This window comes from Macadamia integrifolia, unplaced genomic scaffold, assembly GCF_013358625.1.
Source record: "Macadamia integrifolia cultivar HAES 741 unplaced genomic scaffold, SCU_Mint_v3 scaffold94, whole genome shotgun sequence".
Taxonomy (NCBI): Eukaryota; Viridiplantae; Streptophyta; class Magnoliopsida; order Proteales; family Proteaceae; genus Macadamia; species Macadamia integrifolia.
In genome coordinates, this window is record NW_024870588.1 from 279187 (window position 1) to 294312 (window position 15126).

The following is a 15126-nucleotide window of genomic DNA, read 5'->3' on the forward strand; positions in this document are numbered from 1 at the left end:
CTGCAAAGAAAACAAGAAAATGAAATTTTCAGACCTGAAAAAGGAAACTGGGTGCGCGCGGCTTCATCTTTTTTTCCCCCCTGAAGTTTCATATCCAGCCAATAGAACCCGTTGGTACCAATCAAAATGAGTCTCACCAAGAAAGAAACAGAGAAGTGGGTTAAGGTTTAGAACCTATAAAAGCAGCCTATAAGGGTAAGAATACTAACACATTTGATCTCAAAGCTATTGGAAATATAGAAATTAAGAGAGAGAGAGAGAGAGAGAGAGAGTTTGAGATGGCTATGGAGAGAAGAAACAATGTAAGGGCTGTGGTGTTCATGATGATAATGGTGTTGGGGTTGTTGCAGGCGGCAACACAGACCTCAGCTGGTTTCAGCGCTTGCTATGGTCAATGCTTTATTTTCTGCATATTGAAACCAAATGAAACCGTTTGTACTTGTACCTTACAATGCTTGAAAGATTGCATAATCCCATCTTCTTCTTCTTCTTCAATGCCTTCATCTATTGACCATGTTTCCTCTTCTTCGTCACTCACCGATCAATACTGCAACCTTGGTTGTGCTATTTTCTCTTGTGCCACTCTCAGTACCAAAAAGAACCCAGGTAAACTCTCTCTCTCTCTCTCTCTCTCTCTCTCTCTCTGAGTTAGGAAACTGAAGTGTATGTTTTCATTTGCAGGTGGTAAAGAAGTGGAAAGTTGTGTGAGCTCTTGCTCCCAGATTTGCAACCCAACTCGTTAAATTTGTTTTTCTTTGTTTGCACTGCTAGAGTATCTGATTTTCTTCTGTTTTTTCCAATTATGATGTTGAAGATGATTATAATTTAAGATGGGTTCTCAGTGTAATAATGGAAGCACTTACATTTGCTACAGTACTGTGTTTTTAGTCTGGCTTTACCAAAATTAGCAGAGACTCCATTAAAATACACCATTGACAAGTGATGAGTGCTTCATAGAGAGAGAGAGAGAGAGAGAGAGATCACGGGTAGGCAATATCACGCGCAGAAAGTAGGACTCAACAATGACATGATTCCAACATTAGTCCACGAGGCTAACAGAAGACAACCCGTGAGTGAAGACTCAGGTGAAGCCAACACAGGCTTTGCCAGAAGCATTATTAGTTACTAATTTAAGACTGCAAAGCTATTATTTTATTGAGGTATTTTATTTCATTGGTGCAGCCAACGGGACCCAACAGGACCGGGCTAGTAGTGGTATAGTTTGGTTCTTCACTTGAACCCGTGGTTTAAAAAGGGAGAGCTCACGGTAAGGGTGTCAACGGGTCGGTCTGGCTCTGTTCTGGTCTGGGTTGAATCGGTTTTGGTGTGGGAATGCTGAAACCAAAACCAAACTAATAAGGAAATTCCGGTTTGTGTTTGGTTTCAATTTGTCTTCAGTTTCTTATATCGGTCTATTATAGAGTTGGTTTCGATTTTTGGTCCAGTTTGAATCCGACTTTCCATACAAACATATACAAACGTACGCAAAATTTGGGCACCGTTTGATAATGTATAATGTTTCTGCCGTTTCTGTGTCTAGAAACAGCAGAAACGAATTTTATTGTGTTTGATAAACTTATTTCTCGAATTAAGTAGGGTTGGGTAGATTCCTTCGGTCAATATGCGTTTTGCTGGGGAATTCAAACTTCAATCCCCAACGATTCAATAATCGATTCATGAGAGTCTGGAGAGAATTGGAGAAATCCACAAAGGAATCGATGGATGTGAATTCAGTGTATTCCTTCTCGTTTCCCTGGAGAATCTTTGAACTTTGAAAATCCGCCAGATAAAGTAAATGCTGGGTTGGGAGATGCAACATTTCATTAGGGGTCCATCGATTTTTGGCCCACAAGTTGTTCCAAGAAACGGAAAAACAAGTCTGATATGTTTCGTCAAACCCGTTTCTAGACACAGAAATAAGCATAAATTTCTATTTATGTTTTAAAAAACATGTAAAACGAAACAAGTTTATCAAACATTTTTTTTTTCCATTTCTAAGCACACAAAAAAAAAAACGGAAAAACATGTTTCTAAAAACGTCATCAAACGGTGCCTTGGTTTCTTTTAATGAATTTTGGACTGTTTTCAGTTTCTTACCAGTTTGGTTTCAATTTTGATCCCGGTTTTGAGCATTTTCAGTTTGGTTTCGGGTTCATCAGTGCAGTTGGATTTGGTTTTGGAGTTGCAATACTCCAAACCGAAACCGACCCAATAACGCTTTGGTTCAGTTTGATCCAAGTTGATAACAGTTTGGTCCAACTGATTTTACCGGTTCGATTTAGGGTTTAACACCCCTACCTATGGGATCATTGATCAAGTCAGGACTGAGGAGATGTCCTCTAGTTGGCGGGCCAAAAAGAATGCGCGGCCCGACCACTGTTAGCAAAAACGCATTTAAAACTTTGTTTTAAACACGTTCTCATTTTTTACTGTTTAAAACACGTTTTCCCATATGTTTCTCAAAGATACTTAAAAAAACAACAAATGGCAAGCATTTCCGTACTAAACACGTTTAAAACCCATTTAAACATGTTTCCCTTATTTGGCGTTTTTTAAAACTTAACTTGTTGAACATAATGTTTACTTAATTGACCATATCTTTCTCTCCCGAACTCTGATCCACTTGATTCTTTCGCAGACTTGAAATTAACTCAATGGCCTATATTTCTTATGATATCACTTTCAACTCAATATCAATGTATAGATCCCAAAAAGAGAACTAGAGCTCCTAGAAGACGTACTCGTGGTAGATTTCCTCCAACTTTGACGTCTACTGCTACTTTGATGGATCTCAGTGATGATTTTGATGAAGATCTAGATGCCCTACAAGAAGCACCACCTTCTTTCAACCTCTGTCCCATGACAGTCTCCTATCCAGCACCTCCACCTCCGGTGCCCCTAAAACAACCTCAATCATCTCATCCACCCATTTCTCCTATTACCACCACCCAAACTACCCAATCTCCTGCGTAAGGAGTTTAGTCCCACATCGCTCGTGGATCCCATCCTCAGTCTATACTTAAGTCCCTGGGCACCTTCTCCTGATAAGTTGATTTTGAGGGAGAGAGAACGGGTCAACCCAGATCTGGTATCAGAGCCGGACGGACCGGGGGAGAGTGTGTGAGTGTCTATCTCCTGTGTAAGAAGTTTAGTCCCACATCGCTCGTGGATCCCGTCCGCGGTCTATACTTAAGTCCCTAGGCACCTTCTCCTGATAAACCAGTTTTGAGGGAGAGAGAACAGGTCAACCCAGATCTGCATTTGTTGAAAATTGCTTCTAAAGTGATGACTCATAACTCAAACTGAACATACATTACTCCACGAATGTGTTGACTATGTTGACAACAATGATCACATGTATGATGTATGAATTTAGAATTGGTAGTAGACGATATTCAATTATGTCATAAAACTTATAATGAGACATGAAATATATATGCATTGATGTTGAATATTGTAGTTATTTTGAACATTAGATGCAAGTATTCATGTAATAATTCCTTAATTTATACGAGCATAATATCCTTTTTTTTGGTCCCGTTTGTTCAAAATCTACACGTTTAAAACCCTTACCGTCCATTTTTCGTTTTTTGCCCGTTCTCTGTTTTTTTTTTTACCGTTTATTTGACCGTATCATTCAAAAAATTTTACTATTTAAAACCCATACCATCCGTTTCTGTTTTTTTACCATTCCCATTTTTACTAACAGGGGCCAACCATATCACCACGTCATTCGATAGAACAGTCATCAAGCTAGAAACATGGTTTGAGGAATCACAGTTGGATTGTTGATTCCGGTCGAATCGAATTCAAATTGGGCCAATCGCACTCAACAGATTCTTTCATTAAATCTCTCCAGGAAATCTATGTTCGAATCATAGCAAAGATAGCTCAGAGTTTGACTCTACCAATCCCAGATCCCAATTTTTTTCAAAAGCTTTTGAGAAGGGAAGGTAAGGGAAGCGACAGGGTAGGTGGACGAATAGAGGATATGTTGGCACCGGTAGGGGAGGGAGGGAGATACAGAGAAGAGAAGGGGAGGGGTGGGGAAAGGTGGTGTTGATTCCACCCCGAGAATGCCGAGAGACTGTTTCTTGACCATCAGGCAACACTGGATGATTGCCCTTGCAGAAATAAAGAGAGAAGGGCTCCCATTGTCAGAGCTACCAAAACTCAAGGAAAGATACGAACATGGTTCATCATTCTTAAACCCAAAAAAAGTCTATAAAGTCAGGTTTCAGAAAGCCAAAAAACGAAATCGCAACAAGTTTAAGACACAGATTTAGAGAGAAATTCGATAACAGTAAATCCAAGAATCAGCATGGGTTAATATTCTAATCGAAGGTCAGGAAAAAAAAAACCCCAAAGCTGGATCAAATCTGATGGACAGACCTGAAATGATAAGATAAATTTTACTGGGGTCATGATACTAGAAACAGAGTAGTTTTGAACGGTAATCAAAACCCGGATATTCAGCAAACATCAAGCAGCAACAATAGTAAACTGAATTTAATTAGATTAGATAAAAAAGCCCTCTTGCCCCAACACAATTATTTGGTTCAAAGGTCAAATTCCCCATCACTATTTGATGTGCTCTCTCCAACTGCCTCCCCCACCCAATTCTTCCTAATTTGTAGGCACATTCAAATCCTCTTTGTCGGTTGAAATAATACTAAAGATGCTAACCACCTCTTCTTCTCCTCTCCCTTCACTTCCTCCATTTGAAAACACGTCATTCAACACTGCTAGCCCTCTCTGAGAAGAGTCCTCCCTCTTCAAAGGGAATAGATCTAGGTTGACATGACATTTAAAGGTAATTCTATTGGTGAAATAGCCAGCAAACTTGCCTTTTCTGCTTCCATCAGTTAGTTACATTTGGATGGAGCAAAATCTTCATAGATGGATTTCCAACTCTCGATCCTATGATAAGATTTGAAAAGCCATATTTGATGTTAAGCCATAAACTTACCATGAATTCCCCCCCCCTCTTTTGCAAGAGATTTCTCAAGGAACGAACTCATTGTTGTCTCCTAAAACCTCCCCTAATCATCTTACAACCCTCATCACTTTTTGTTCTTGTTGCCCTAGCAGCTTGGTGCATTCCCCCCCCCCCTCTATTTTTTTCTTCTTCCTATCCTCCTTCCCCCTTATTGCGATCTCTGTATATTCTCCTCTCTTCTTTGATAATGAATTTATTATTCACCCTAACAAAATAGTGAATTGATTTGACAAATAAACAGCAACTTTCTTTTTTTGGTGAATAATAAAATGCATAAAACCAAGGAGAGACTATACAAAGGAAAAGAGAAGGAGCAGACACAAGCTAAAACGGCCCAATCGAAGGAGGCCAAGCAAAAGCTAAATAAAAGGAGCAAACCATCCCAAAACCAACTCAAACGGCAACTAATTACTATAACAGCCAACTGAAATCGGAAACTGAAAATCAACCACAAAATTGAAGAGTTCAGAAAATCCCACTCAGAAGGATTCCTTCAAACCAGTATAAAACCCAGATTAAAGACCTGATTTTGATCATTAAAATCAGGACCTTGATTCAAGGAAAGAAGTTATAAGCAGGACCTTGATTCAATCAGATTCAACCATTAAAATATATATATATATATATATTATATTAAAAAAAAAAAAAAAAAAAAAAAAAAAACCTTCAGAAACTAGCCTGAACCAATGGATGAACAAGGAGGGAGAAGAATGGAATAAGGGTAGGAGGATATGGACCAAGCTTCTCACTTGGAATTAGATTGGATTACCACCAACCTGCCTTGGCATCTCACTAAGCATTGCGGCTGTATCTCACAGAAGTTATTCTGAATCACACAGAACAGAAGCAGAAACCAATCCTTATTCAATTAGTAAAATTGTGGGGAGCTTATGGAGCTTCAGTGTTATATCAACTTGCTTATGACTCAATGAGACTGGACACAGGAAAGCTCTGGCCAATTAGAAGCATTCCTATGCTGAACATGATAAGAAGAAACCAAAACAGAATATGAAAAGGTCCTCCCAACCGCAGGTTACAGAGAACTCCTAAAACAAGGACAACTTCGCAAAATAAGACTAAAAATAGGACTAGAATTTATAACTGGTAATCCAAACTGTACAAGGAAACTAATTAATAAAAAACAAAGAAGATAACAGCCCCTAAACTAACCCACAATTGGTGAATTAGACCACTGATCTGCATCAGAAGATCAATGCTAAAATCTAACAAGCCTCTGGAAATTCTCTCCCTCCTGGATTCAATGATAATTCTCAAAAGAAACAAAAATAAAAATTCTAAAATTGTTTTAAAAAAAAAATATTATCTCCAGCTCAACGAATTTGGCCATGAGCACAGTGTCTTTGATCTCCAATCAACTCGGACAAAGGACTTGCTTGCATGTCTTAGCACAGCCTTGCTCTCTCAGGGACAAAAGGACTTTCTTCTTTGTGTGGGGACTTGCTTGGGCATTCAAAACCTGTATAAATGATACACACCAGTTCAAAGAGTAGATAACCTACTTTATATAAGTCAATAGCTGGACTTCAAGAAGACCCCTCTACAAGCATCTTGCAAACAAATAAATTAGAACTAGGAATTCCTGGAAGGCCAGAAGACTCCCTCTAAAAGCATCTTGTAAACAAATAACTTGTATCTAGGAATTCCTGAAAGGCTTCTGGAGATGTCCGATCACTAACTAGTGATGTCTCTTTGACAAATCAACTTCAAATCTTCCGCCAATGTTGGACAGCCATCTTATAAATAACTCACACTGCCTTAAAGTACCACAGACACAGCATTAGCAGCAACCAAGACATGTTTCATTCTAGAAATTTTTCCGCCAAGCAAACAGGAGAATTTTTACAGTACAGCCATCTCATACAAAACCATCAAACGAGGATTTCTCAATTCAGTATATTGATTCGAGTTCAGGTTTTATTGATCAGTTATCGCAGAGATTTATGGCCTATGTTCAGAATTGATTGTTCAATATATTTCTGTTCCCTGAGTTCTATTTTTAGTGGTGAATTTATTGCTATATCCCTCTCCTAATGCTACTAGGATCAAGTTAAGAATTTCAGCAAGTGTTCAACCCCTTGTTTGCTAAACTCACCTGAGTTTATGGACCATCTAAGCTCTTGATTTTGACTTATGTGATTTATCCCTATTCTGGATTTTATCCTCTGAGAAAAGATTATGATTTGATACTGTTCTGTTTATCAAATTACAGTACTACATCACACTTATTTCCCATTCTATAGAGAAGCTTCTGGCTCACCTCAAACCCGTGGACTCCCTCCTAACCTAATATAGTGACGCACATCTGATTTTCAGCAGCATTTCCTATACCACTTGTATAGAAATTTCCAAGTTCTCATTTTATAGTGAAGTTCATAAAGCATTATCCAATTTTTCTTTTGGTCCAGCTACTATTGGTTGAGTTGTAGCACACTTTGTCTTCTATATATTTACAGTACAATTGGGCATGCCATCAATGCAATTAGGAAATAAATGAATCATAAACATTTATATAAATCTCAAATAAAGGCTTTGCAAGCCACTGCTGTCTTACTTTCATCAGCACTGCTACACACATCCCACTCTCTATGCACTACTAATGCCCTTCCCAGAGTTGCTTATGTTGGTTAAAACCCCAATACTGAAGGAAGCAATTCCAAAATGAAGCCATAACCTTAATTTTTTAAAATGGATTTTCTTATTGACACCCCTCAAAGTGCCAAATAATGTGTAACTCACTTTTTTCCCCTTTTAATATAACACAAACTTTTTCCAAAGAGGATAACTATTGTCATTATACACATATACAAAAAATATGCATGACAACGATAGCTTTTGATAATAAAATAATAACAAGTCACTTTCAAATTATTTTTGAAAACCCTTTTATTATCCTACACTAAAAAACTTTTGGAAATAAAACAAGGGACAGTTAAAAGAAGGTGTCAAATTCTAAATACACCCATGAATGTGTCATTTAGACAGTCCCTTTTTTAAAACTGAAAAGGAAGCAGAAGAAGAAAATAGATTTTAAATGTGTCTAACAGACCAAGGTCTTGAAGGGCACTTAACACCAACTCCAATATGGCAAAAGAGCCCAATTGCTCATTAATGTAAGGTAGGTTCACCCTAAGGCAAATCTATGCCAAAAAAAAACTCCAACCTAATTATCATATTAGATTTACAGATCAGTAGACCAAAAGAACTCACGAAATTTAGGCCGAGTAGGAGGGGGTCTGCTGCTGGCTCTAGGGGTCTCTAATGGGACTCAACTTCTGGACGGTAGCTCCTCTTGTGGTGTTGAATAAACCCTCCAAAGAGTTCTGTAATCTGAACTCAGGTTTGGGAGATATGAGAAAGGGTTCCCAATTAGGAAACTAAAGATGGTCTGCAGAAACAGGTGATAGAGAGCTCAGTCAGCCACCAAACTTGGATCGAGTGGCCTCCTTATGGTCTTCAACAAGCCCTCAAAATTGGGGCCAGAATGGATGGCCGATTGTGGAGATCTGAAGGTTCTTGGTTGATGCCACCAATTAGGAAACTTTGGAGAGATAAAACAAGAGATCCATACCTCTGTTGATCAACCTATGCAGGTCTGAGTGTCCTACCAGGTTTGAAAAGCAAACCCCTAGAAGTCAGCAATGGAGCACAGGTCAGGGACTTAGGCTGGTTCGAAACCCTGCTCAGATCTGGTCTTCTAATTGCTGCTGCTGGTAGTCTTGTGTCTCCAGATCAGTTGCTGTTTGGTGTCTTGATGTGCAGCTCATGTAGTATTCTCAAAATCTTAAGATAAAGAAAAATAAACAAAATAAAATAGAACAGATGGAGGGTTGAGAAGGGAGGAAGAGAATAATGGAATGGATATCTCACCCCTCATGTTTTAGATATCACACCCCTCAAGGGATTAGGCATCTCACCTCTTAATAACAGCCTTTCAGCCAAAGAGTATTCACTCAATAATATCATTATAGTCTCAATTACAATCAGTTATCCTCTTAAATAGGCACAACAGCTGCTTCAAATAGAAGGTTACAAAATAGGAAACTAACTGAAATAGAAAACTAACAAGGAAAAGAAAGTAACTAGAAAACTAACAACTAAAACATTCTTAAACTAATCACTTGTCTAACAAAAGACTCTAAACACCAAAAAGGAAACAAATCCTTGAAGATAATGGGCTGGTTACTGTTCATGTGAACGATAACTTTCCTTTTTCTTCCTCTAGCTGTATCTTCACAATAAGACAAGATAGCAACCCAATGCTGTGATCAGTAGCGAAGGATTTTGGATATTATAGAACCTTTTTCCTGGGATTTCTTCTTGCTTGCTGATTAAGATATAAGACACAAATAAAACAAAAAAACCAATCAAACTGAAATTGGAAGAGATTTTTCTTAAAGATTCTAACAGTTGTTGGCTTGTTGCTGCCCCCATCAATGGCTGAACTGATTGGGCTACTAGAAGTTCACTTGAAGACAAAAATAGAGGCTTGATCTGCTGGATCGATGGAAGGGCAAGGCTGCCAACCAGCTGGTTCGATGGAGTCAAACCAGGACCAAACTTAGGACAGAACTGAACCAAGAATTGATCAGGTTGGGCCCTCCTTTGGACAGCCCTATCTACATCACTCACTCGCACAAGTGGGAGGCAACATGCGGGCATTGCGGTTGGTAAGGAAACGATGATGTTTTACTAATACCAAAGGCTCTTTATGTTATCAAGAAATAGGCAACAAAGAGTCCTGAATCATTTTAATTACTTAAGACTTAAGAGCATGCGAGATCATTGATTCCCCATACTTTCCCCTGCAACAGTTCCAGGTGACAGAAAATAGTCACTTGAACAGAGTGTCCTTCAGACAAGAGGTATACCAACTCCAGGAAATGCATGCAATAACATCTAATATCAGGTCAAACAATGAAAACGAAAATCCATAATCTATCTTTATCCATCAGTGATTTGGGGACACTTGACTGCCAAATGAAAAAATTCCAGGTGGGCTTGGCACCAAGGTCCCACTACCCACTTTATAAATGATATAGTAGAAAGGAGGAAAACTTCTGTATTTAAAAAGATAAACAGTAAGCTGTACGGAACCATTTACCCAAAACAATATCCTCCACCCCTCCCAAAAAGGAGCAATCATTTAGGATAATTAATAAAGTATTTCGTAATGCAATATTGCACATTTGAGGGGATCAGAAATTTCAAAAGAAAAGTGGTCACCCTTGATGTCCTTGATGTGGAGATCTTCTTTCCTACAAGGGTGTTGATGGATAGTTAGACATGCCCTTTAAGTTCTGGGCTAAATTTTGAACTTAGCAAGCTGGACCCATTCAAAGTTTAGGCTCATTGATAAAATATTTCAGTCAATAGGTGTGGCTCCCTATCAGAGGGCTGTCTCATCACAGGCATAAACTCCGTGCAAAAATTTGAAGAAAATGGAATGATAGCAAGGAAGGGTGACAAAACTATGGCAAAGCTCAACATTCGACATGAAAAATTATCTGCATATTCGAAGTATAATGTAGGAGTGGTTCCAGGTAAGAACCAACCCTACAGTAAGATCGATATTCCAGTAGCTGATAGAATCTCCAAGAAACTTGCTGTCTAGAAATCCAGATTTGATGGTGTCGCAGGAAACTAGTAACAGAAAAATGGAGAAGGGAAAGAGGGATAGGTTGGGTCAAGTATCTCACTCTTCCCTAGGGCATGCCACCCATGGGCATCTCACCCAAGCTGTCTCTCACAGCACTGCATCTCACAGTTTTCCAGCACAAAGATTTCATTTTTTTTTCATTCAATCGTCGGCTATAGATCAACCTTCTTCCTTTATTTATAAACTTTAAATTGATTACAAATTGGGTCCTTCCTTGCATGGAAAGTAAAGGAATCCTCTTACAACTAGATATTATCATATTTGGAAGCTAACTACAAATCAAATCAAATCCCTCTCTTTTACAAAGATAGAAACCCAATAAATTAGAATTCCTACTTTGTAAAAGTAAAAACTAGCTAGATAATATCTTCCTAACTAGTAAAAGGAAACATGAAAATGGAAACTACATCAATCAAAGATTTCCTAAAATCTTGCAACTTAAGCTCCTCCATGAGAGCTGGGCATGGGGCCATATAGGTTACTGTTCACGTGAACAGTATTTCATGAACAATAAAAACTCTTTTTTTCCCCTGAAGTTGATTCTTAGCCCTCGTCTTCTCAGGCTTTGATCTCCATCAAAGTAAGCCTAAGACATACTCACCATCACATAGCAGCAGTACACCACTCATTTCTGGAGAAAGAAAAGGACATCTCTTCTATAGAACAATTTCAAACATTAGAATGAAGCACGCAACATCTTTGGAGCCGCAAGTTATGCAGTTCAAACTACAACCTTTAATCAAAAAAGATTGGAACATTCTGACCAAGACTAGATTGAAGACCAAGAACAACAACCAGTTTGGATAGGACTCTATAAATCTCAACTGCACAAGACTTGATAAATTGCTGATACATAAACAAAAAGAAAGAGGATTTCTGCAGCTATTACCCAGGGTGTGCTTTTACACAAGAACTCAATTTCTCCTAGCATTATCTTAGCATTTAATCATCCGAAGCCTTAGGAGAATTCTCTGGTGTCTTCAAGACTGTAGTCTTCTTACCTTTGTGTGCCATAACTTCTCCACGGAACTCTTCCACAATGGAACCATCCTTGAACTTCAAGGCAAATGTAGAAAGCCCTTCCTTACATTCTCCTGTGCTATTTATGCAAGCAAAAGTGATGCCCTTCTTGTCCATATTTGTGAATTTCATGTCTGGGTAAAGACTTGCATTCAAGATCAACCGTAAGTTTCCCCTAGCTCTCATAATAAGTCTGGCCTTTTCAGTTCCACTCGTTGAAACATTCACTTTGAGTTCTCCTTTTCCTCGTTCCTTCCACCCTCCATCAAGATACTCAAACAACACAGCATCAGCACTAAAAACAGCCTTCTCATTCTCTTCCCCTGTCTCAACCTGAACCTCCTGCAAGGAGGGGCCACCTCCCTCGCTCTTAGCAACACTGGATTCCCCTCCAGTTCTAAAGACAGAAGGGCTCCCGTTGTTAGAGCTACCAAAACTGAAGGGCGGATAAGAAGATGGTTTGTCATTGTTAAGCCCAAACCGAGGCCCAGCACCAGAGCCAAAACCAACTCCAGAACCATCTTTTGGAATTAAGCCAAAGGAGAATGACGAACTGGAAAATCCAGTACCAACAAGACCCGTGAAGGCATTTTGGTTGCTTGACAATTGTCGAAATGAACTTAGAGGAGAAGCTGTATTTGGCTGACCATTCTCTTCCTCAGCTACCTTCTCAGTTTCATCAACAGCTTCCTTTTCCTCACCAATCTCAGGTTCACCTACTTCATCAACTGGACCACTTTTCCTCTTATCATTATCAGATTCGGCCTTTGGTTCATCAATCCTGTTTTCTGATGGCTTATCGTTCTTATCTTGTTTTGGCTCAGTTATTTCAGGCTCCTTTTCAGTTTCTGTACCCACATCACTTGTTCCTTCTGCTCCTTCTGAAACTTTTTGCTCACCAGGATGTGCTTCAGGGATAACTTCAGCTGGTTTTGTACTGGATTCAGTAGGAGGATTTACTAAACGGATTGCAGCAAAAGGATTGGAAGAGGCAGCTGCTGGAGGTTGTTGACGGCGAACCTTAACAATTCTTCTGGTCGCCAACACTTCATCACTAGCCCTCTTGAATGTCCCAGTCTCTTGCTCAGGAGACTCATCCTCATCGTCCAGTCCAGGATTATCCCGAGACAGCTCTCTCCCAGCAACCCTCTTTTTTGAAGAAGGAACTGTATTTTCTGAATCACCCATTAAGAATTTAATTCTACAACCAAAACAGGAGAAGCTTCCTTATCAGTGGATCACAAAAAGAAGATCCTAGCACCTGTAAGAAAAAAGTCATATTTCATCTATCATTACCAACCCAAGTTTAAGGAGAATTGGGTGTACAAATGACAATGAGATGTTTGTTTGCCCAGAGATTAAAGTTGGGAGAACAATTTCCAGCTTGTACTAGTCTGGCACTTGAAACCGAGGACCACCGTCAAAGATAGACATATAAAGACTAATTTAAACGTGATACATGCAGTTGCCTTACAATAAAGATGACATCTGTACACAGCAGATGTTGTATTTAAAAAAGTATCACATATTGCAGTCTCACAGAAAACAGTACTGATCACCTAACTTCATTCGAAATTAATGAGTTGGGAACTTAAATTTATTCAAAACCACCACCACCAAAGGGCCACTTGGTCCAATGGTAAGGTATGAATGTTGCGACCTAGTGGTCAAGCGGTCAAAACAGCCTCTCAACATTCTCGGGGTAAGGCTGCGAAGTTCTCCCCCCCCCCACCTTGCACATGCAGGAGCCTCGTGCACAGGGTAAGTCCCTTTTTTTTTTCAAAACCACCACCACCACCACATGTATTTGCATAAAAAGGTTACTATAGAGAGAACTCTCTGAGTACAACATTTTAGATAAAACCAAATCTGTGTCTAAAAGGAAAGCAAGCATGAGCAAAATTGGCGAAAATTAATCAGACATAAAAAAAAAAAATAAATAAACCAGCAACAGTTCTGAACTATGGTGTTGGAAGCAACAACTATCTACATATAAATAAACAAAAAAATTGACTAGAGTTTTCCAAATAATAGAAGCTGGAGCATATAGGAGAACAAAAAACAAATAGTATATATATTTTTTAGTGTTCAAGAAATGAAACTCTATAAACCAATTTTGCACTAAGAGAGGCTTGCCTCAGGAGATGAAAGCGAAGAAGAAAGAGTGGAAAGGAAAGAGGGGGTGTGAGGAGCCACCCTGTTGAAATAAAGTCCAGAAGTAGAAGAAAACAAGAGGACATCGAAAACAAAAAGTGGTGCCAACAAGAAAGAGAAGGGGGGGGGGGGGAACCCTAGCATCCTAACGTTCCAAAACGAAGCATATCTGTCTAAAATGATTCTAAAGAAGACAAAAGTAAAATTCCTTCGAAATGACATTCTTAAAAACGGCTTCTTTCTACCCTAAGTCCTACAGCGTTACAGTAAACGTTAAATGCAAACTCCCAACTAGGGTTTTCATACTTGCCAAAAAAAAAGCTAGGGTTTTCATTTGAAATCCCTCCGGAGGAGGGGAGGGAGGGAGGGAGGGGGAAGCTTTCAATGTAGAAACTGGAGGAATAAACAGGAAATCTGGAAAAAAAACATAGAACTCCAAAAAATGAATAAAAAAAATCATTAGGGATTGAACACAGATCCATAACTAATCCTCGAACTGCATCACTGAACTCCAAATTAAAAAAATACCAAATGGGTTCTGAACCATGAACTATAAAACATCTCAAAACCTAACCATACAATCAAAAAATACGAAGAACACCCAACAAAGATCATAATAATAGATACAGGAAAAAGACAAGAAAAAAATCAAAAACCGAGAGAGCTTTACCTGATGGAAGAATAGCAGAAGCAGTAGAACCCCGAAGAAATGGTTTAACAATAATGGGTATTTTTTTTCTTCTTGGTGGAAGTGTTGAAAAAACGAGAGTCCTGACGATAAAAAACGAAGGGAAATCCTTTGAGAAGAATATGCTCCAAAGCTCAAATTTTTTTCGCTTCCATTAATTATTTCCGCCAAGATTGCTTAAGTTTGAAGAGCTATTGATCTTAGCCGTTGGATTTATAAAGAACACTTCGTGGGAAAACGAGCTTTCACTGGCGATGATTCTCCATTTTTCCTTGTTTGGATAATTTGGGATTAGCCGCAAATTCCTCTCTCTTTTTAGTAGAAAATGGACCCTAGGGTTTCATTTGGGTGGGCTGGGCTGGGCTGGGCTTAACTTCAAAACCCAAGTGTGATCATAGCCTCATAGTGTTCATGCATGGTTTTGATACTATCGATTAATGGTCCAAAACCATAGAATCGTTGAGTTTTCATATTTGAGGGCCGATTCTAGTGTTTTTGGGGATCGATTCCAACCGATTCCAATTCAATTCAACCCCTAATTCTGTGTTTCTGAAATTAAAACCTTGAGTTCATGCTTATTATATTTTG

General features: G+C 38.9%; 2 protein-coding genes across 5 annotated transcripts; one reads left to right on the forward strand and one right to left on the reverse strand.

Annotated features, from left to right (window-relative positions):
• LOC122070533 (thionin-like protein 2) lies at positions 1–873 on the forward strand. Its single transcript, XM_042634715.1, has 2 exons — positions 1–606; positions 682–873. The coding sequence occupies exons 1-2, from the start codon at positions 279–281 to the stop codon at positions 741–743; spliced, it is 390 nt and encodes a 129-aa protein (XP_042490649.1). The 5' UTR covers positions 1–278; the 3' UTR covers positions 744–873.
• Positions 874–6070: 5197 nt separating this feature from the next.
• Positions 6071–14768, reverse strand: LOC122070521 (nuclear pore complex protein NUP50A-like). Of its 4 annotated transcripts, XR_006137813.1 has the most exons (4): positions 14521–14764; positions 11678–12957; positions 6697–6774; positions 6071–6476 (listed from the first exon to the last, which is right to left on the reverse strand). XR_006137813.1 is itself a non-coding variant. In XM_042634691.1 (3 exons), exons 2-3 carry the CDS (start codon positions 12882–12884, stop codon positions 6403–6405), a joined length of 1281 nt encoding a protein of 426 aa, XP_042490625.1. In that variant the 5' UTR covers positions 12885–12957; positions 14521–14768; the 3' UTR covers positions 6071–6402. The 4 variants fall into 4 exon arrangements, 3 of the variants coding, with proteins under 3 accessions (XP_042490625.1, XP_042490626.1, XP_042490628.1); XM_042634691.1 differs by lacking the exon at positions 6697–6774 and having other exon boundaries at positions 14521–14768; XM_042634692.1 differs by lacking the exon at positions 6697–6774 and having other exon boundaries at positions 11678–12897; positions 14521–14767.
• Positions 14769–15126: the final 358 nt, after the last annotated feature.

What these genes read in the sequence shown, in the direction of transcription:
- LOC122070533 (XM_042634715.1), top strand. Translation starts at nt 279, where the DNA reads ATGGCTATGGAGAGAAGAAACAATGTAAGGGCTGTGGTGTTCATGATG. An exon ending in CAGTACCAAAAAGAACCCAG is followed by an intron (nt 607 to 681) that starts GTAAACTCTCTC and finishes TTTCATTTGCAG; the next exon opens with GTGGTAAAGAAGTGGAAAGT.
- LOC122070521 (XM_042634691.1), bottom strand. Translation starts at nt 12,884, where the DNA reads ATGGGTGATTCAGAAAATACAGTTCCTTCTTCAAAAAAGAGGGTTGCT. An exon ending in AGAAGTTATGGCACACAAAG is followed by an intron (nt 6,477 to 11,677) that starts GTAAGAAGACTA and finishes TCATTTATACAG; the next exon opens with GTTTTGAATGCCCAAGCAAG.